The 21374-nt window shown below is 55.1% G+C and overlaps 1 protein-coding gene across 17 annotated transcripts in view; it reads left to right on the top strand.

Annotated features, from left to right (window-relative positions):
* TNRC18 (trinucleotide repeat containing 18) overlaps window positions 1–21374 on the top strand; it is a 125776-nt gene that overhangs the window by 48166 nt on the left and 56236 nt on the right. For 9 of the 17 annotated variants that reach the window (XM_077996081.1, XM_028845099.2, XM_077996078.1 and 6 more), the window contains 10 exons: window positions 1233–1335; window positions 1681–1886; window positions 2264–2410; window positions 3327–3517; window positions 5225–5654; window positions 8334–9320; window positions 16482–16657; window positions 17270–17406; window positions 17580–17708; window positions 19707–19878. In XM_077996081.1, coding sequence (XP_077852207.1) covers window positions 1233–1335; window positions 1681–1886; window positions 2264–2410; window positions 3327–3517; window positions 5225–5654; window positions 8334–9320; window positions 16482–16657; window positions 17270–17406; window positions 17580–17708; window positions 19707–19878 — 2678 coding nt within the window. The remainder of the gene's footprint in view (window positions 1–1232; window positions 1336–1680; window positions 1887–2263; window positions 2411–3326; window positions 3518–5224; window positions 5655–8333; window positions 9321–16481; window positions 16658–17269; window positions 17407–17579; window positions 17709–19706; window positions 19879–21374) is intronic. The other 8 variants (XM_077996084.1, XM_077996079.1, XM_028845096.2 and 5 more) reach the window with 3 other exon arrangements.

The following is a 21374-nucleotide window of genomic DNA, read 5'->3' as shown; positions in this document are numbered from 1 at the left end:
TTGGCCTCCCAAAGTGCTGGGATTACAGGCGTGAGCCACCTTGCGCAGCTAGCCATGTGTATTTAAACTGTCTTGGGACACACAGGCCTGCATGGTTGGGACCACAGCCTGGCTTAATGTGACCCAGGTCTGGCTAGTTTTTGGGTTGTGGTTTTTTTTTTTTGTTTTGTTTTTTGTTTGTTTTTTTTTGAGGCGGAGTCTCGCTCTGTCGCCCAGGCTGGAGTGCAGTGGCGCGATCTCGGCTCACTGCAAGCTCCGCCTCCCGGGTTCCCGCCATTCTCCTGCCTCAGCCTCCCGAGTAGCTGGGACTACAGGCGCCGCCACCACGCCCGGCTAATTTTTTTTTTGTATTTTTTTAGTGGAAATGGGGTTTCATTGTGTTAGCCAGGATGGTCTCGATCTCCTGACCTCGTGATCCGCCCGCCTCGGCCTCCCAAAGTGCTGGGATTACAGGCTTGAGCCACCGCGCCCGACCGGGTTGTGGTTTTTTTTCCATTTGGACCCTGCTCTATCCTCACCAAACCGCAGCTCAGAATCTGCTTTCCCATCATTAAAACAGCATTAGTGGCTGGGCGCGGTGTCTGTAATCCCAGCACTTTGGGAGGCCAAGATGGGTGGATCATGAGGTCAGGAGATCGAGACCATCCTGGCAAACCTGGTGAAACCCCGTCTCTACTAAAAATATTAAAAAAATTAGCCGGGCGTGGTGGTGGGCGCCTGTAGTCCCAGCTACTCGGGAGGCTGAGGCAGGAGAATGGCGTGAACTGGGAGGCGGAGCTTGCAGTGAGCCGAGATCGAGCCACTTTACTCCAGCCTGGGCGACAGAGCGAGACTCCGTCTCAAGTAAAAAAAAAAAAAAAGTAAAATAGCATTAGCAAGTGCACCTAGCCTCACGTTTCATTGTTACGTGACAGGTTTTACGACATTTTCTTATAATATCCATGGCTGCTGTTCTAATTATTGCCACGGTTGCCTGTCTAGGGAACATAGGCCTTTTGGATGGGGGATGACAGAAGGGATGGATGATTCCTGGCCCTGAGAAACCCCGATTGGGGTTTGGGGGAGCTTGGTGTGTCATAAGGAAAGGTGTTGGGGTGAAGGTACTGCACAGATGGCTGTGCAGGACCGTTGGGACTCTGGGGGGCCCAGGGAGGGGTGAGGGCAGTGGGACCAGTGGGTCTGGGGTGGGCTGGGCGCTGGCTGGGGGCTCACTTCCGCCTGTCCCCCTGCAGGACACGGCCGAGCAGATGAGGACTGTGTGGATGACCGGGCCAGACACCGGGAGGAACGGCTGCTCGGGGCGCGGCTGGACCGGGATCAGGAGAAGCTGCTCAGGTGAGGGCATTGGGGGAGACTGAGGGTCTGGGGGGTGTCTGGGAGCCCCTGGAGGTGAGGGGCAGCTGGACGACCCCAGGTGGGCTTCGCCCCTTGACCCACGGATGCTGTGGTACTGAGAGCGGGAGCTGCCCTGATCCTCAGCACTGGGCCAGCCCTGCCCAGGCCAGATGACCCCACGACCCCTTACAGTGAGTCTGGAAGGCCCTGGGAGGCCCTTCAGTTCCGAGCAGTGGTTGTCCTGACTCATGGCCTGGTGGCAAACAGTTCCTTGGGGCAACCCCCTTCTCCCTCTCGTCCCCTGGCTGTCCGAGCTGTCGCTGACACCTGTGATCCTCCTTCCAGAGAGAGTAAGGAGCTGGCTGACCTGGCCCGCCTGCACCCTACCAGCTGTGCTCCTAACGGCCTGAACCCCAACCTCATGGTGACAGGGGGCCCGGCGCTGGCGGGCTCGGGTCGCTGGTCTGCCGACCCCGCAGCCCACCTGGCCACGCACCCCTGGTTACCCCGCTCGGGCAGCACATCCATGTGGCTCGCCGGACACCCCTACGGTGAGTGTGGGGTGCAGGGACTCTCCCCTTCTCTGAGGGAGGGGTGGGAGGGGGCGGGTGCAGGACAAGAGCTCAGGGCTGACTCCTGCCTGCTGTTTCCTGGGGGTCCTGGGCCTGGCCTCCACTTTTGTCCGAAGAAGGAATGATAATGGCTTCTGCCTCATGGGGCCCCTCTGCCATACCTGTTCGGGGCAGATGCCCAATGCGGGTGGCTCTGTGAGGTTCTTTGCAGCCAGCGAACATCCCTGTCCCTTGGCTTCTCCACTGGAGGCCCCAGGAGGTTCAGGACTTGGGAGATGGTGCTGGGCTGGGGCCGCCCGAGGACAAACCGCCTGGGGTCCCCCAGCACTGACTCAGGCCTGGGCTTCTCCTCCTAGGCTTGGGCCCCCCATCTCTGCACCAGGGCATGGCCCCTGCGTTCCCACCCGGCCTTGGAGGCTCCCTGCCATCGGCCTACCAGTTTGTCAGGGACCCCCAGTCGGGCCAGCTGGTGGTCATTCCCAGCGATCACCTGCCTCACTTTGGTAAGTGGACCCTCTGGGTGGCCACCGTGGGCCAGGCTGGCCGTGCCCAGCGAGGTGGGCTCTGATGCCAAGGGCCTCCCGCTGAGGGGTGGCGGCCGGCAGATCCGGGGTTTGGGGAGGCGGACTGGGGTTCAGAGAGAACATCTGTTGCCAGCGTTATAAAGCCTTGGGGTCTTTGTTGCAATGAGCTCCTGCCCAAAAACTCCGCAAAGAGAAGCAAGACAGGCAGCCCTGGGTGGGGGCTGGGATTCCCCTTACCTGGCGCCACCGTCTCCTCGAATCCACGTCGAAGGCCGCTGGAGGCTGGGCGCGGTGGCCCAAGCCTGTAATCCCAGCACTTTGGGAGGCCGAGACGGGCGGATCACGAGGTCAGGAGATCGAGACCATCCTGGCTAACACGGTGAAACCCCGTCTCTACTAAAAAATACAAAAAAACTAGCCGAGCGAGGTGGCGGGTGCCTGTAGTCCCAGCTACTTGGGAGACTGAGGCAGGAGAATGGCGTGAACCCGGGAGGCAGAGCTTGCAGTGAGCTGAGATCCGGCCACTGCACTCCAGCCTGGGCAACAGAGCGAGACTCCGTCTCAAAAAAAAAAGACGATCACTGGGAGGGGCGGGAGAAGGTGTTCCCTGGGTCCTCACAGTGGACCTCTTACACGTCTGCATGCTGACCTGCTCTGGTTGTCAGGCTGTGGGGACAGCCCTGTGGACAGGGCTGTGTTCCCGGGCCTGGGGTGCACATGTGGCCTATGGAGGACAGGACAAGCTTCCTGCCCCTAGGGAGCAGCCGGGGGCCCTGCAGAGCCCAGCTCCCCGCTGTGTGTGTGGCCCCTCTCTGGCCTCGGCTTCCCCTCTGTAAATGGGCATGGTGGTGCAGCATCAGGCCGCAGGTACAGCACACTGTCTGTGTCCCCGCAGCGGAGCTGATGGAGCGGGCCACCGTGCCACCCCTCTGGCCCGCCCTGTACCCGCCAGGCCGCAGCCCTCTGCACCATGCACAGCAGCTGCAGCTCTTCTCGCAGCAGCACTTCCTGCGGCAGCAGGAGTTCCTGTACCTGCAGCAGCAGGCGGCCCAGGCCTTGGAACTGCAGAGGAGCGCCCAGCTGGTGGTGAGTCGGGGAGGATGAGGTGCAGCTCCCTCTGGGGGCCCCATGGGTGATGAGGCAGATGAGTCAGCCAGCAGAAACTCCAGACAGTTACAGGGAGGGAGAAAACAGCAGAGGGGCAGGTGGTCAGGGAGGGCTTCCTGGTGGAGGCAGCACTGGAACAGAGACCTGGAACCGTCTGTGGAAAAGCTCTCCAGGCAGAGGGAGCTGTGAACAGAGGTAGATGGAGCCTGGAAGGGCAGGGTGCAGGAACAAGGGGGAAACCAAGGCAGAGAGGTGGCCTTGGGGACTGGGGAAGGGTGATTGGACGCTGAAGGAGTCCAGTGGGCTCCCGCTGTTGCCTGAGCCCAGCCTGGCCTCTTCTCTCTAGGTGGCCTCTTGGAGAGGCACAAGGAGGCCTGGCCCAGCTGTCTCTTGATGGCATGGTCCCATAAGATAGGGTACAGGAGGAGTCTGCTCTGGAGGAGTCGGCCCAGGTGGTACATACAGCAAGGAGCTCTCAGAGCCTGAGCCCCTGTTCTGAATCTTAGCTCTGCCAGGCCTGGCTGTGTGCTCATGGGGAAGTACCTTTACTTCTCTGGGCTTCAAGTTTCCTCTCCTAGAAACAGATGCTAGCGTTGTGTAGTCCTTGGGTTGCTAAATGTAACTGTTTAGTAATCGGGAGAGTGGCCTGTCTTAGAGCGCTTCATCCTGGTGTTTTTTGTTTGTTTGTGTAGTTTTTTTGAAGTGGAGTCTTGCTCTGTCGCCCAGGCTGGAGTGCAGTGGTGCGATCTCGGGTCACTGCAACCTCCACCTCCTGGGTTCAAACAATTCTCCTGTCTCAGCTTCCCGAGTAGCTGGAATTACAGGCGCATGCCATCTTGCATGGCTAATTTTTTTTTTTTTTTTTGAGATGGAGTTTCACTCTTGTTGCCCAGGCTGGAGTGCAGTGGCGTGATCTCAGCTCACCGCACCCTCCGCCTCCCGGGTTCAAGCGATTGTCCTGCCTCAGCCTCCAAGTAGCTGGGATTACAGGCATGCGCCACCACGCCCGGCTAATTTTTGTATTTTTAGTAGAGATGGGTTTCACCATGTTGGTCAGGCTGGTCTCGAACTTCTGACTTCAGGTGATCCACCCGCCTTAGCCTCCCAAAGTGCTGGGATTACAGGTGTGAGCCACCATGCCTGGCCCTCTAGTGTGTTTTGTGTATTGACTGACCAGCCCAGGTAGGCACTGGTGGTCACGGAGCCGACTCCCTCCCATTTCCTCATAAGAGACATGCCTGGGCTCCTGCTTTCCGCTTTGGGGCATTGTGAGACCATAAAATGATGATGCAGTGAAGCAGGAAGGTTGAGCAGGTAGTGAGCGCTCCGTGAAGGCATCTGTCCCAATGCCATCGAGGGGTGGCCCCCCTGCCCTGACTGTGAGGGTCCCTGCAGGGCCGGGGTCCTGGTGGAGGTCCCCCATCAGCCCTGGTTCAAAGGGCCCCACCAGAGCTCCTCACCCCCAGCCCTGCCTTTTGGGGTTCTGCATGGAATGCTGTGCTTGTGACACATGGACTGGGATGGAATGTCCTCCGTCTCCAGCCTGGGAGGGGGTGGGCAGCCTGGACCCCAGGCCCTGCATGAGGTTCTCCTTGGGCTGGGGGACCCTAGGGGGACAGGGCAGGTGCAGGGGTGTGGGGCAGGGAACTCGTGCCGTGCTGACCCTGCCTGCCGGCCCCTCCCCAGCAGGAGCGGTTGAAGGCGCAGGAGCACCGGGCGGAGATGGAAGAGAAGGGGAGCAAGCGGGGCTTGGAGGCTGCGGGCAAGGCTGGCCTGGCCACTGCTGGCCCCGGGCTGCTGCCGCGGAAGCCCCCCGGCCTGACCGCCGGCCCCGCGGGCACCTATGGCAAGGCTGTGAGCCCGCCACCATCACCCCGCGCATCCCCTGTGGCTGCCCTGAAGGCCAAGGTCATCCAGAAGCTGGAGGACGTGTCCAAGCCACCCACCTATGCCTACCCCGCCACCCCCAGCTCCCACCCCACCAGCCCGCCGCCCGCTTCCCCGCCACCCACCCCAGGTATCACCCGCAAGGAGGAGGCTCCCGAGAATGTGGTCGAGAAGAAAGACTTGGAGTTGGAGAAGGAAGCCCCCAGCCCCTTCCAGGCCCTTTTCTCAGGTAGGATGCAGCCGAGACCCTCAGGGTCTCACTCTGGCCCTGGCACGGTAAAACTGCTCACCCATCTCTTCATTGACCCATTCGGTCGTTCATTCATTCCAACTCCACGGAGCACCTCCTGCGTACCAGACCCGCCGCCAGACACTGAGACGAACACAGGAGCCCACAGTCACATCCAGCCTCTCCCCGGCCCCTTCTCAGCAGTAGTGTCAGGGAAATGGGCGAAATATTAGAAACTGCTTCAGGACAAGTTGTTCTGAGCTTTCAACCGAGCCACACCTGTCACATACTCAGTATGCAGTCAGCACTAAGTTCTACTTTGGTGATGATGGTCCAGGGACGCCCGTTCCGTGGGTCGCATGCACACACCCACTCTTCCCGTCTTCTGCATCAGGTGGCATTGCAGCAGGTGGCTTTGGGGGCTGGGACTGTGTTCTTCCTTCCTGGGGGATGTTAGGCATGTGAGCGCGTGCTTGGGAGGACTTTGGTTCAAATTCAGATTCTGGCACCAAGGCTGGGTGAGCTCGGGTCAGTGGTGGCAGTTACTGAGCTTGGCCTGGCGCCTGTCTCTCCTTTGTCAGTTTCCTTTTGTGTGCCTCCAGCTGCTGGGCTGGGAGTGGTGCAGAGAATCAGGGGCACACAGCCCTACTCTCAGGGAGATTATACCTGGGGACAGAACTGGGTTGCTATTCCTTTTTCTTTTTCTTTTTCTTTTTTTTTTTTGAGATGGGATCCTCACTGTGTCACGCAAGCTTGTACTACAGTGGTACAATCACAGCTCACTGCAGCCTTGAACATCTGGGCTCAAGTGATCCTCCTGCCTCAGCCTCCCAAGCAGCTGGGACCATAGGCACGCATCACTGGACTTGGCTGTTTATTTATTTTTATTTATTGATTTAATTTTGAGACTGAGTTTCACTCTTGTTGCCCAGGCTGGAGTGCAGTGGTGCAATCTCGGCTCACTGCAACCTCCGCTTCCCAGGTTCAAATGATTCTCCTGCCTCAGCCTCCCTCGTAGCTGGGATTATAGGCATGTGCCACCACACGCGGCTAATTTTGTATTTTTAGTAGAGACGGGGTTTCTCCATGTTGGTCAGGCTGGTCTTGAACTCTCAATCTCAGGTGATCCACCCACCTCAGCCTCCCAAAGTGCTGGGATTACAGGCGTGAGCCACCACGCCCGGCCAACTTATTTTTTATATTCATACAGATGTGTCTTGCTTTGTTGCCAAGGCTGATCTTGATCTCCTGGGCTCAAGCAATCCTCCTACCCTGGCCTCCCGAAGTGCTGGGATTGTAGGCTTGAGCCACTGCAGCTAGCCCTGCTGTTGTATTTTGTTTTGAGATAGGGTCTCACTCTGTCACCCAGTCTGAAGTGCAGTGGTGCCATCATAACTCACTGCAGTCTTGATCTCGCAGGCTCAAGTGATCTGTCCACCTTTGCCTCCCAAGTAGCTGGGATTACAGGGGTGCACCACCATGACCAGCTAATTTTTCTTTGTAGAGATGGAGTTTTGCAGGCCAGGCACAGTGGCTCACTCCTATAATCCCAGCACTTTGGGAGGCTGAGGCGGGTGGATCACTTGAGTTTAGGAGTTTGAGACCAGCCTGGCCAACATGGTGAATCCCTGTCTCTACTAAAAATATAAAAAATTAGCTGGGCACAGCCGGGCGCAGCGGCTCACGCCTATAATCCCAGCACTTTGGGAAGCCAAGGCGGGCAGATCATGAGGTCAGGAGATGGAGACCATCCTGGCTAACATGGTGAAACCCCATCTCTACTAAAAATACAAAAAAAAAAAAAAAATTTAGCCAGGTATGATGGCGGGTGCCTGCAGTCCCAGCTACTCGGGAGGCTGAGGCAGGAGAAGGGCGTGAACCCAGGAGGCGGAGCTTGCAGTAAGCTGAGATCGTGCCACTGTACTCCAGCCAGCCTGGGTGACAGAGCGAGACTCCATCTAAAAAAAAAAATTGGCCAGGCGTGGTGGCTCATGCTCATGCCTGTAGTCCTAGCTGCTCGTGAGGGTGAGGCAGGAGAATCGCTTGAATCCAAGAGGCAGAGGTTGCAGTGAGCCGAGATGGCGCCATTGCATTCCAGCCTGGGCGACAAGAGTGAAATTCCATCTCAAAAAAAAAAAAAAGAAAGAAATAGGGTCTCACTTTTGCCCAGACTGGTCTTGAACTTCTGATCTCAAGCAATCATCCCACTTTAGCCTCCTAAAGTGCTGGGATTACAGGCGTGGCCCACCACACCTGGCCTTGCTGTTACGTTTTGAACAACTGCTTTAATGGGGTGGAGCAGCAGGTTCGTGGGGAGTGGAAGCCAGACCACACAAGGTGGGTAAAGGCAGTTGTAGGCCTTTGCAGACCTCATGAAGTGTTTGCTTCTGCTCTAGCCTTGTGCTGGGTGCGGAGTGGGAAAGGGACGAGAGAAACAACTGTGGTTCTCTGCCTTCAACACCACAAGACCCTGGGGACAGGAAGGTGGCTGATTTTTCACTGTGGGGCCGCTGCATGGCCCTGGGGTCTCGGAGATCCCACCTAGAACAGCTCCCAGCCCTGCAGCTGGGTGAGCAGAGGGCAGCTGTGTCCCGCGTCTCTGGGGTGGTGGGCGGTGTCAATGGGGACATGGGATATGAGATCCTAGGGCTCCCATGCTGACCCCTGTGTTCTTGGCAGATATCCCGCCCAGGTACCCGTTCCAAGCCCTGCCACCACACTACGGGAGGCCCTACCCTTTCCTGCTGCAGCCCACGGCAGCCGCCGATGCGGATGGCCTGGCCCCCGACGTGCCGCTCCCGGCTGATGGGCCCGAGCGCCTGGCACTCTCACCCGAAGACAAGCCCATCCGCTTGTCGCCCTCCAAGATCACAGAGCCGCTGCGGGAGGGCCCGGAGGAAGAACCGCTGGCTGAGCGGGAGGTGAAGGCAGAGGTGGAGGACATGGACGAGGGCCCCACAGAACTGCCGCCTCTGGAGTCGCCACTGCCACTGCCCGCCGCGGAAGCCATGGCTACCCCCAGCCCTACAGGGGGTTGTGGAGGTGGCCTGTTGGAGGCCCAGGCGCTGAGTGCCACTGGGCAGAGCTGCGCAGAGCCCTCCGAGTGCCCAGACTTTGTGGAGGGGCCTGAACCACGGGTGGATTCCCCAGGCCGGACAGAACCCTGCACTGCCGCCCTGGACCTGGGGGTGCAGCTGACACCCGAGACGCTGGTGGAGGCCAAGGAGGAGCCGGTGGAGGTGCCTGTGGCGGTGCCCGTGGTGGAGGCAGTGCCCGAGGAAGGCCTGGCGCAAGTGGCACCAAGCGAGTCCCAGCCCACCCTAGAAATGTCAGACTGTGACGTGCCCGCCGGGGAGGGACAGTGCCCGAGCCTGGAGCCCCAAGAGGCTGTGCCTGTGCCTGGCAGCACCTGCTACCTGGAAGAGGCAAGCTCTGACCAGTTCCTGCCCAGTCTAGAGGACCCACTGGCTGGCATGAACGCCCTGGCGGCGGCTGCGGAGCTGCCCCAGGCCAGGCCTCTGCCCTCCCCGGGTGCTGCTGGAGCCCAGGCCTTGGAGAAGCTGGAAGCAGCTGAGAGCCTTGTCTTGGAGCAGAGCTTCCTGCACGGCATCACCCTGCTGAGTGAGATCGCAGAGCTGGAGCTGGAGAGGAGGAGCCAGGAGATAGGTGAGAGTGCGCAACCTCTGAGTTCTGCAGATTTGTGAATTTTATTTTTGTGGCAACGGGGTCTTGCTATGTTGCCCAGACTGGAGTGCAGTGGCACAGTCTTAGCTGTCTGCAGCCTCAAACTCCTGGGCTCAAGTGATCTTCCCTTCCCAGCCTCCCAGGTAGCTTGGGCTACAGGCATCCACCACCCTGCCCAGCTAACTTTTTTAAAAGATTTTTTTTTTTTTTTTTTTTAGAGATGGGGTCTTGCTGTGTTGCCCAGTCTGGTCACAAACTCCTGGACTCAAGCGATTTTTGCCTGCCTCGACCTCCCACAGTACTGGGATTATAGGTGTGAGCCACTGTGCCCAACCCCTTAAACATTTTTTAATAAGATTTTTAAATTATGAAAAACTGGGAATGTGGTTTATTCATATTCGTTTTTTAAAACAATTGTGATAAGATACACATAACAAAATGTTCCATCTTGAGCATTTTTAAGTGTCCTGTTGAGTGGCATGTTAAGTGTGTTTGCACTGTGCAGCCGGTCTGTAGGTTTTCTGGTGGCGAAATTTCGCATTCTATCAATGGTGTATTTTAGCAGGATTTCTTGGGTTGCAAGGAACAGAAACTCTTATTTAAATTGGTTTAGGCAGGAGAGAATTAATTGGCTCTTGGAACTGAAGTCCAGCAGTAATTAGGTAATTTCAGGTATGGCTGGATCTAGGTGTTCAAGCCAAGAAACCAAGTTTCTCTTCTCCTACACAGGACCTTCCCTAGTCTCTCTCTCTGTGTCCCTATCTCCTTCCCTCTTGTTCGACTTTTCTCTCTGTTGGCCTCATTCAAGGCCGACTTACTGTCGCTTAACCGTCTTCATTGGGTTGGGGGGCGTGGTCTGTCAATTCCTCCCAGATCCCTGGGCCTGCTCAGCAGCCTCACAAAAGACGCCACCTCTTTCTTGCTAGCTTTGGCAAAAACACTGAGATTCACTCTCGTAGGCTGACTGCGGTTCATGCTTTTTTTGTTTTTTTTTCTGAGACAGTCTCCCTCTATCACCCAGGCTGGTGTGCAGTGGCATCATCTCGGCTCACTGCAGCCTCCGCCCTCCCGGGTTCAAGTGATTCTCCTACTTCAGCCTCCTGAGTACCTGGGATTACAGGCACGCACCACCATGCCTGGCTATCTTTTTGTATTTTTAGTGGAGATGGGGTTTCACCATGTTGGCCAGGCTGGTCTTGAACTCCTGACCTCTAGTGATCCACCCGCCTTGGCCACCCAAAGTGCTGGGATTACAGGCGTGAGCCACCGTGCCCGACCGTTTTACTTAAAATGTTCTTTTTTTTTTTTTTTGAGACAGAGTTTCGCTCTTTTTGCCCAGGCTGGAGTGCAATGGCGCGATCTCGGCTCACCGCAACTTCCACCTCCTGGGTTCAGGCGATTCTCCTGCCTCAGCCTCCCTCGTAGCTGGGATTACAGGCATGTGCCACCACCCCGGCTAATTTTGTATTTTTAGTAGAGACGGGGTTTCTCCATGTTGGTCAGGCTGGTCTTGAACTCCCAACCTCAGGTGATCTACCTGCCTCGGCCTCCCAAAGTGCTGGGATTACAAGCGTGAGCCACCGCGCCCGGCTAAAATGTTCTTTATTAAACAGTTTTCAAAGTTGTGGGTTTAAATTAATATTTTTTTTTTTTTTTTTTTTTTTTTTTTACAAAAAGTAGAGATGGGGTTTCGCCGTGTTGGCCAGGCTGGTCGCGAACCCCTGACCTCAAGTGATTTTCCCACCTTGGCCTCCCAAATTGCTGGGATTACAAGCATGAGCTGCCAGCTTAAAGCTGTGGTTAAAAAAAAAAAAAATCATTGTTTTAGGAACTGCCCAATTTTCTGCCTGGTGGTGGCCCTGGCCCTCGATGACCCAGTCTTAGATGGTCAGGCATTTTCGTTTGCTTTAAAACAAAGTTTATTTATTTATTTTTTTCTGTTGCAAATAACGGGATGGTTATCCTTGAAGAAAAAAAATCTTTGTCCATATCTCTGAATTGCCTTGGATTATATGCCCAGAGGTAGAACTGTTGGGTCCAAACAAGGCCACATTTTTCAAGGCTTTCTGATTGTCATGGTCAGATGACCCTCAAGGAAGCCTGGAGAAGCCATGCTCCCATTGGCCTGTGTGAGCAACGCCCCTTCCCCACTGGGCGGCCGTTGTCCTAAAGTTCATTGCTGCTTTTCTCTCACTAAAATAGTTCAATAGAAACTTTTTTTTTTGGTAGAAGAAAATCAAAATTCCCTTGGTCGGCTGGGCGTGGTGACTCACGCCTGTAATCCCAGCATTTTGGGAGGCCGAGGCAACAAGAGTCCATCTCAAAAAAAAAAAAATTCCCTTGGTCTTCCTACCTGGTATTGGGTTTTATGTGTGTGTGTGTGTGTGTGTGTGTGTGTGTGTGTGTGTGTTTTGTTTTGTTTTAAATTTTTTCTGGGACAGAATCTCGCTCTGTTGCCCAGGCTGGAGTGCAGTGGTGTGATCTCAGCTCACTGCAACCTCTGCCTACTGGGTTCAGGTGATTCTCCTGCCTCAGCCTCCCAAGTAGCTGGGATTACAGGTGCATGCCACCATGTCCAGCTAATTTTTGTATTTTTAGTAGAGATGGGGTTTCGCCATGTTGGCTGTGCTGGTCTTGAACTCCTGGCCTCAAGTGATCTGCCCACCTCGGCCGCCCGAAGTGCTGGGATCACAAGTGTGAGTCACTGCACCCAGCCCAGAATTCTCCACCCTAGTAGGACACCAGCCTTACGGAATTAAGACCCACTGTCATGACTTGAACTTGACCACCTCTGCAAAAGCCCTGTCTCCCACAGAGGTCACCTTCTGAGGTTACGGGGCGGTTAGGACTCTCACATATTAAATTAGTGGGGAAATGACTGAACCCCTCACTGCTTGGCATCCCTTGTCTGATCAGTTAAGAGCTTCGGGAAAATAGGTTTGTGGGAGGGTGAAGGAGGTGACACAGTTGTACCTTGGTCCCCTCCTGGAGAACAGAGCAGCCCTCCGTCCTTACCTGACATTGTAGACTCCACGTCTCGCAGGAACTTGGGGCGGGGGTAGGTGGCGCAGAGGCATCACCATGGGGTGGGCGAGACGGTTTCAATCTAACATCAGCCTTTGGGAGCTGATCAGGTTTGCGGCTTTGTGGCCTCAGTTTCCCTAAAGATATAAGAAGAGCAGCTGGGCGCAGTGGCTCACACCTGGAATCCCAGCACTTTGGGAGGCCAAGGCGGGTGGATCACTTGAGGTCAGGAGTACGAGACCAGCCTGGCTGACATGGCGAAACCCTGTCTCTACTAAAAATAAAATTAGCTGGGCGTGGTGACACATACTTGTAATCCTAGCTACTCGGGAGGCTGAGGCAGGAGAATTGCTCGAACCCAGGAAGCGGAGGTTGCAGTGAGTCGAGATTGTCACTGCACTCCAGCTTGGGCGACAGAGTGAGATGACAGAGTGAGATGACAGTGAGATTCAGTCTCAAAAAAAAAAAAAAAGATATAAGAAGAGCAAAACAAGTATTCTCAACTAGAGGTGATTTTGTTCCCCCAGGGGACATTGGCAACTGCAGTTTTGGTTGTCACAGCTTGGGGGGAGCACTACTGCCATCTAGTGGGTAAAGGCAGGGACTCAGCAAGACACCCTACAGTGAAGGCAGAGGACAGCCCTCAGCAGGGATGCGAATGAATAGTGAAATGTGAATGGTGCCAAGGAAGAGAAGCTCCCCCCTCAGCAGCATCATTAGTCATGTCTGTCTGTGGAACTTTGCCAATAGAGAATATGGTTCTCGGCTCACCACAGTCTCCGCCTCTCGGGTTCAAGCGATTCTCCTGCCTCAGCCTCCTGAGTAGCTAGCACTACAGGCATGGGCCACCATGCCCGGCCAATTTTTTGTATTTTTAGTAGAGCTGGGGTTTCTCCATGTTGGTCAGGCTGGTCTTGAACTCCTGACCTCAGGTGATCCGCCCACCTCGGCCTCCCAAAGTGCTGGGATTACAGGTGTGAGCCTCTGCGTCCGGCCAAAAATTGGTATTTTAGATCACAAAGAAAATGTCAGCTGGGCATGGTGGCTCGCGTTTGTAATCCCAGCACTTTGGGAGGCCGAGGCAGAAGGACTGCTTGTGCCCAGGAGTTTAAGACCCGCCCGGGCAACATGGCGAGACCTCGTCTGCATTAAAAAAATGAAATGTCAATTAAAAAATTGTAATAGGACTCATTTAAATTTGGTGGAGACCAAAGCAAGATCTCTGTGGTTGAAGCACTCTTTCTGGAGGGTTGGGGGAGTATTTATCAGAGAGAGAGAGAGAACTGCACACACCTGGTCATATTCATCACATTGGTGAGGCTTTTCCTACCACACGTGTCCCAGCTATGTGCCCATGTGCTCCTATTACAAAAAGACAGGAGGCCGGACACAGTGGCTCACGCCTGTAATCTCAGCACTTTGGGAGACTGAGGTGGGAGGATCAGTTGAGCCCAGGAGTTCGAGACCAGCCTGGGCAACGCAGCAAGACCCCATCTCTACAAAAAATATAAAAACTAGCTGGGTGTGATGGCATGTGCCCGTGGTCCCAGCTACTCAGGAGGCTGAGGCAGGGCGATTGCTTGAGCCTGGGAGCTTGAGGCTGTGGTGATGTGTGATGGTGAACTCCAGCCTGGGGCACAGAGTGAGACCCTATCTTTAAAAAAAAAAAAAAAAAAAGGGAAGAACCTAAATGCCATGAATGGGAGATGACTGACTTGGATGAATCAAAACTCATCAGTTCAAGAGGGTTCTAGGCTGCTCCTCCGCCCCGCCCCCTCGCATGATTCTGCGTCAGCTCCTTCTTTGCACGTTTGACCATTTAAAATTGCTGACATTCTAGTGTTTTTGACCTTTAGAGATGGCAATTTTTATAAGGTTCAAGCTGATAATAATGAGGTAAATGTTTGCTTTGTGCTGAGAAAAGACATTAAGCAGAAAAAAAAGCAAAGTGTGATACAGTGTTGAGATTTTTTTTTTTTTCCCCCTGAGACAGTCTCCCTCTGTCGCCCAGGCTGGAGTGCAGTGGGGCTATCATGGCTCCCCGAAACCTCTACCTCCAGGGTTCAAGCGATTCTCGTGCCTCAGCCTCCCAAGTAGTTGGGATTACAGGTGGTCACCACCGCATCCAGCTAATTTTTGTATTTTTAGTAGCGGGGTGGTTTTACCATGTTGGCCAGACTGGTCTCAAACTCCTGGCCTCAAGCCATCCACCCACCTCGGCCTCCCAGAAGTGCTGGGATTACAGGCATGAGCCACCGTGCCCAGCCTGAGATTTGTGTTGGTGTGTGTTTGTGTGTGTGTGTGTGTACGTTTTTTCTTTGAGACAGGCTTGCTATGTTGCCTGGGCTGGAGTGCAGATGTGATCGTGGCTCACTGCAGTCTCACCTTCCTGGGTTCAAGTGATCTTCTTGCCTCAGCCTCCCGAGTAGCTGGGACTGCAGGCACCCAGTTTACATTTTTATATATATATATTTTGAGCCGGGGTCTCACTCTGTTGCCCAGGTTGGAGTGGCTCAATCTCAGCTCGCTGCAACTTCTGCCTCCTGAGTTTACGCAGTTATGCTTCAACCCGCGAATAGCTGCGACTACAGGTGCTGGCCACCATGCCCAGTTAATTTTTGAATTTTTAGTAGAGACAGGGTTTCACCATGTTGGCCAGGATGGTCTCAAAACTGCTCACCTCAAATTATCTGCCTGCCTTGGCCTCCCAAAGTGCTGGGATTACAGGCGTGAGCCACCGCGCCCAGCTTATTTTTATATTTTAAAAGATGCCCGTGGATGTCATGTGCATTTGAATATGCATAATCATTTCTGGAACTGTCTTCTGGAAACTGCACCCACAGTGGCCTCCCAAGGGGGGGACCTGTGTGTTGCAGGAGGAAGGAAGAAGACTTTTTTTTTTTTGAGACGGAGTCTCGCTCTGTCGCCCAGGCTGGAGTGCAGTGGCCAGATCTCAGCTCACTGCAAGCTCCGCCTCCCGGGTTTACGCCATTCTCCTGCCTCAGCCTCCCGAGTAGCTGGGACCACAGGCGCCCGCCACCTCGCCCGGCTAGTTTTTTGTATGTTTTTTAGTAGAGACGGGGTTTCACCGTGTTAGCCAGGATGGTCTGGATCTCCTGACCTCGTGATCCGCCCGTCTCAGCCTCCCAAAGTGCTGGGATTACAGGCTTGAGCCACCGCGCCCGGCCGCAGACTGTCTTTTTTTTTTATACCTTTCTGCTTGGTTTGTATTTTTCATCCTGGACTTTTTTCTGATTATAAGAGCCATGTATATTAGCTACGGAAAAATGTACATACAAATAAGTGAAAGGAGAGCTGTACTGCTGGGAAGTATCCTTCGGCCTTTGGAGGCCCTCCCTCTGGAGGTTTTGCTGTGCCCAGTGTACTCTGGGAATAGAGCACAGGACCCTGTGGCGGGCGTGCTGCCTTCTCTCCTGTTCTGTTGATAGATGGACTGAGACAGAGTCTCGCTCTGTCGCCCAGGCTGGAGTGCAATGGTGCCATCTCGGCTCACTGCGTTTCACCGTGTTAGCCAGGATGATCTCGATCTCCTGACCTCATGATCTGCCCGCCTCAGCCTCCCAAAGGGTTGGGATTACAGGCGTGAGCCACCGCGCCCGGCCTATTTTTTTTTTTTTTGGAGATGGAGTCTTGCTCTATTGCCCAGGCTGGCATGCAGTGGTGCAAACTCAGCTCACTGCAACCTCTGCCTCCTGGGTTCAGGCGATTCTCCCACCTCAGTCTCCTGAGTAGCTGGGATTCCAGGCGTGTGCCACTACAGCCGGCTAGTTTTTGTTATTTTTAGTAGAGATGGGGTTTCACCGTTTTCCCATGTTGGCCAGGCTGGTCTTGAACTCCCGGCCTCAGGTGATCCGCCCGCCTCAGCCAGCCAAAGTGCTGGGATTATAAGCATGAGCCACTGTGCCCGTCCTTCTCCCCCGTTCTTGTTGAGAGATGCTCAGGACTTCCGGCATGTCACAAAGGCCTCTGTCCACTCAGCACCTTGGGGGATGGGTACGTGTGGCCTGGGGCCTGTGCTTGCCCTGGACCTTGCCATCCCCATTTGGGGTCGGGTGGGGCGGTGGCGGCAGCGCCCTGTTACCTGCCTCCTGTCTGCAGGTGCGGAGCGGGCCCTGGTGGCCCGGCCCTCACTGGAGAGTCTGCTGGCAGCGGGCAGCCACATGCTGAGGGAGGTGCTGGATGGGCCTGTAGTGGACCCGCTCAAGAACCTGCGGCTCCCGCGGGAGCTAAAGCCCAACAAGAAGTACAGCTGGATGCGCAAGAAGGAGGAGCGGGTGAGTGGCCGGCTGCTTCCTCCCTGGGGCTCGCGGGCTGAGGCCGGGTGGGAGTCCCCTCTGTGGAGGTGCCCTTCTGCTCGGGCGTGGCTGGCTTTGGCGCCAGAGAGGGCTGAGCTACATTCAGCTCCTTGTGCTGACATGCTATGTGGTCCCAGGCAAGTGGTTGCCCTTCTCGGGGACTCAGTTTACCCATCTGCTAGCATGTCGGGCACACCATACAGGTCGCGGTGTGATCCAGTGGCAAGAGAGTAGCCCAGGGTCACATGTAGCTCTGGCCTTAGGTGCCCACTGGGCCTGGGGCTGCAGCATCCCCTCACTGAGCCTCCATTTATAAATGACACAATGGCCCTCACTGATGGAGCAGGTGTCATACGCAAGTGCTGTGCTTCAGGCATGCCATCTAATTGAGCTCTGCCACAGCCCCGCAGAGTCAACACAGGGTCCTTTGCCTACGATGAGGCCATGGCCTCAGTTAGGAGGTGGCAGCGGTGGGACTCGAGCCCCAGCTCCCAGTGCCGTCTCCCCTCCCTCGGGGCACCTGGGTGGGCGGTGGGCGTCGTTGGGCAGTGGCGTCCTCACCCCCTCCTCCTCTCCCGGTTCTTCCCCCAGATGTACGCCATGAAGTCTTCCCTGGAGGACATGGATGCCCTGGAGCTCGACTTCCGGATGCGGCTGGCCGAGGTCCAGCGCCAGTACAAGGAGAAGCAGCGTGAGCTGGTGAAGCTGCAGCGCCGCCGGGACTCCGAGTGAGTGTGTCCCCCGCCCGCCCCGTGGGGCCCCGCCCCGGCCGGCCAGGCCCCCAGGCGCGCAGCAGCCGTCGAGGTGTGCGTGGACCCGACGCCGTGTGTGCGTCGTGTGCCCGTTCTCCACGTCCCGCCCGAACCCCAGCGTCACAGCCAAGCGTGTGATTCTTTTTAAGGGACAGGCGCGAGGAACCCCATAGAAGCTTGGCACGCAGAGGCCCTGGCAGGCCGCGGAAACGGACCCACGCCCCGAGCACCCTGTCGCCCCCCCGCAAGAGAGGGAAGAGCGGCCACAGTAGCGGAAAGTAAGGCTGGCCCCTCGGTGGGTCGGGGACTGGCACACAGCTTGAGGGGAGGAGCCCGGGCCCCACGCGGGGCCTGCCTCGGGGTACTGGGGGACCTCGCGTCCCTCGGGCTCTGACCTACCTGCAGCAGTGGCCCTCGGGGAGCACGGACTGTGCTGCCCGGGCCAGGAGGGAGCGAGGCCAGTGCTGAAGTGGATGGATGGCTCCTGCGACAGATTTTTCCCATGTCCTAACCCAGCGCTTCACCTGTCTTCCTGCCACGCCTGCCTCCTCACGCCTAGGGCCTAATTCCTCTTTTACATGCGCCTCCTCCCTGCGGAAGGACCCGCTGGGCTGCCAGCCTTGCTTGCTGGGACGGACTGTGACCTGGCTGTGGCTCGGTCTCCGCCATGCCGGACCTGCTGGCTTGCCCCCGAGACCAGGGCTGGCTCCTTCTGGCACTTGGGGACAAGCTCCTCCTCCTCGGGTGGCGGTCGCAGCCTTGTGGGGCGCCTGTGTGGGTCTTTCTGAACGCCAGCTGGAACGAGAGCTTTTCCCGCAGGGCGAGGCGTACACAGAAAAGATGCTTCATCCTTCCGTCGGTGTCTGTAGCACGGGCGCAAAGGGGCCCGTCAAGGAAAGGGGCCGGAGTGTTCTGAGCCTGGGACAGGAGGGTGGGGTAGACGCTAGGTGGCTCAAGACCTGCCCTGAGGAAGCAGGAGGAGCCCGGGAGCCTTCGGGGGGCACAGGAGAGGCAGTAGGAAGGCCACAGGTCTTCTCAGGATAAAACAGCCCCAAGGCCCCCACGTCTTGCATTTAACATCCTTGGATGTTTCTGAGTGAAGAGAGGATGGAGAGTGGTAGAAATATCCCTCGCCGGCCACAGCAGGGGCAGGGAGAGTTTCCTGGAGAAGACGGCAGGAGGCTGCGGCCACTAGCAGTGTGGTGGTCAGGGGTGTGGCCTGCACTGGTTAAATTTCCTATTCTTGAGTCCCAGCACCATCCCTTAGTGTGACTGACCTCAGGCCAGGTGTCTGCTTTTCTGAGCCTATTTTCTCATCTAAAAAAATTAAGTACACAGGTTGGCCACGGTGGCTCATGCCTATAATCCCAGCACTTTGGGAGGCCACCGAGGCAGGCGGATCACTTGAGGTCAGGAGTTTGAGACCAGCCTGGGCAACATGGAGAAACCCCATCTCTACTAAAAATACAAAAATTAGCCGGGCGTGGTGGTGTGTGCCTGTAGTCCCAGCTATTCGGGAGGCTGAGGTGGGAGAATTGCTTGAACCTGGGAGGCAGAGGCTGCAGTGAGCTGAAATTGAGCCACTGCACTGCATCCTGGGCAACCGAGTGAGACTCCATCCAAAAAATAAAAATAAAAATAAATAAAATACAGCAGCACCAAATGTTTGTGGCCAAGATACATGTCACTAACAGTGCAAGACACACAGTGAGTGAGTGCCAAGTACAGATTGGCTGTTTCGATCACCTGTGAAGTTTCAGCTTAAAGCAAGCAAGTGGGGCTTCTAAGCCACGTCTGTGTCCCCATTGCCACTGCGCACGGGATTCCGGAGACCAGCAAATGGCTCCTTTTTTGTTTTTTTTTTCCTTGCTGGAGAAGACAGACTGGAATCCTTCTTCGTGTAAACTTGTGTCCTAAACTCCCCCTGCCATCCTGGTGGATTTCGTTGGCGTTTCTGATCTTTGTTCTTGGCACGATATGGTTAATAGGTATCTGACCACACAGAGATGTGTGTGAGTGTACGCGTGAAAGCACACAAGAAAGAAAACGCTTTTTTCCTTCTTTCACCTTAAACTCTCATTCTGCCTCATTCACAAATATCCCAGAATTCCAGCACTGTTGTAATTTACAAGATCCATCTCCCCACGCCCATCACTCTGCCATCACTGTCCACGCTTCAGGGTCCAGAGCCCAACCCTTCAGGGCCACGAGGGTGGACCCCAGCCCGCAAGTCTTGTCTGGCCAGGGTGCTGACCGGTAGTGCGTCTGCGTTTCAGGCTGAACAGCAAGTCTCTGCTGACAACAGATGACTATGAGCTGGGAGCAGGGATAAGAAAGAGACACAAGGGGTCTGAGGAGGAACATGATGCCCTCGTCGGAATGGGGAAAGCCAGGGGGAGGAACCAGACTTGGGATGAACATGAGGCCTCGTCCGACTTCATCAGTCAGGTGAGTAACCCAGTCTTCCAGGTGTGTGAGATCTTTCAGGGAGGTGTCTGGAGGGTATGTTAAGAGTTCACGCTCCCTTTGCAGGCCCCTTGTTCCTGTACAGAAACCTTAGAAGTGGCTGTCTTAGTGCCAGAATGACGACTCTTCTCCAATCCTTATTTTACAGAGGGGGAGATTAAGGCCCAGAGGAGGTCAGAGACCTACCGAAGTAACACAGCTTCAGAGACAGGAGACCTAAAAGCTATCTCCCTCCGTGTGCTGCATGACCCTTTGCTAAAGCCAAGCAGAGATACAAGTTCTTAACCAAATAATGCAATTGCTCTGTTGTTTAACGGTGTAATTGTTTAATGAGTGGCTTCGCCATTCTGTAGTTCTAAGAAACAAGGGCTTGGTGCCATGGTAATTTCCTCTCTGAACTCTCCAGGGGTAATGGGCTGAGAGCCAACTCCTTGAGTCTTCTTATTTCTTCAGAGCATTGAAATCATCCACTTAAGGTGTCTTTCTGTAAATAGTAATGTACCTTGTCATCCCTCCCCATAAAGCCCAGTGCAAAGGGGTAGTTTTTTGTTTTGTTTTGTTTTTTTGAGACGGAGTCACTCTGTTGCCCAGGTTGGAGTGCAGTGGCACAATCTCAGCTCACTGCAACGTCTGCCTCCCAGGTTCAAGCGATTCTCCTGCCTCAGCCTCCCGAGTAGCTGGAATTACAGGCGCCCACCACCATGCCTGGCTAATTTTTGTATTTTTAGTAGAGACAGGGTTTCACCATCTTGGCCAGGCTGGCCTTGAACCCCTGACCTCAGGTGATCTGCCTACCTCAGCCTCCCAAAGTGCTGAGATTCCAGGCGTGAGCCACTGCACCCGGCTGAGGGGTATTTTGGTTGACCTGGTTGAGAAAGCATGTTTTCTTAAGAAAATAAGAAGTGTTTATGGAGTCAGAGTTAAGATATTGTCACCTGCTTTATGGGGCTGTTGGGGCAGGCTCAAGGAGGGAGACGGGGTCTAGGAAGAGAACGATCGCCAGTGTGTACACCAGATATTTTTTACTTTAAAATTGTGGTAAGGGATGCTTTTGTTTTAATTGCCACCATCCCAACTTTTTTCTTAAGAAATGTCACCTGATTAAAGAAAATTGAGATAAAATGTTCAAACGTGGGGCATCAATGGCTTTGAAACTGCATGTTTCACTTCAACAAATGACTACAGCTGACAATAGATGTGCAGGCAGGAATTTAATCTGTGAAATCGCTAATGGTTCTTTCTGCTTCAGGCATCCAAGGAACACTTGAGGCATTTTTTTTTTTGGCAGGTTTGGCCCCTTTAGTTGGGCAAACTGGTTTGGACTGTGCACTAGTCTTTGTCAGCTGCTGTAGGTGACTGAGGCATATCAGCTGCGCTTCAATCTGGGGTTTTGATCTTGATTCCTTTCCTCCTCTCTTAATCCAGCTGCCTTCTCCAGGCCATTGGCAGCAGCACTTGCAAGTGCTTCCTTAGGAGAC

The sequence above is a fragment of the Macaca mulatta genome, chromosome 3 (genome assembly GCF_049350105.2).
Source record: "Macaca mulatta isolate MMU2019108-1 chromosome 3, T2T-MMU8v2.0, whole genome shotgun sequence".
NCBI lineage: Eukaryota > Metazoa > Chordata > Mammalia > Primates > Cercopithecidae > Macaca > Macaca mulatta.
Note: the sequence above shows the minus strand (reverse complement) of the source record. Positions and strands in the feature narration are given on the sequence as shown.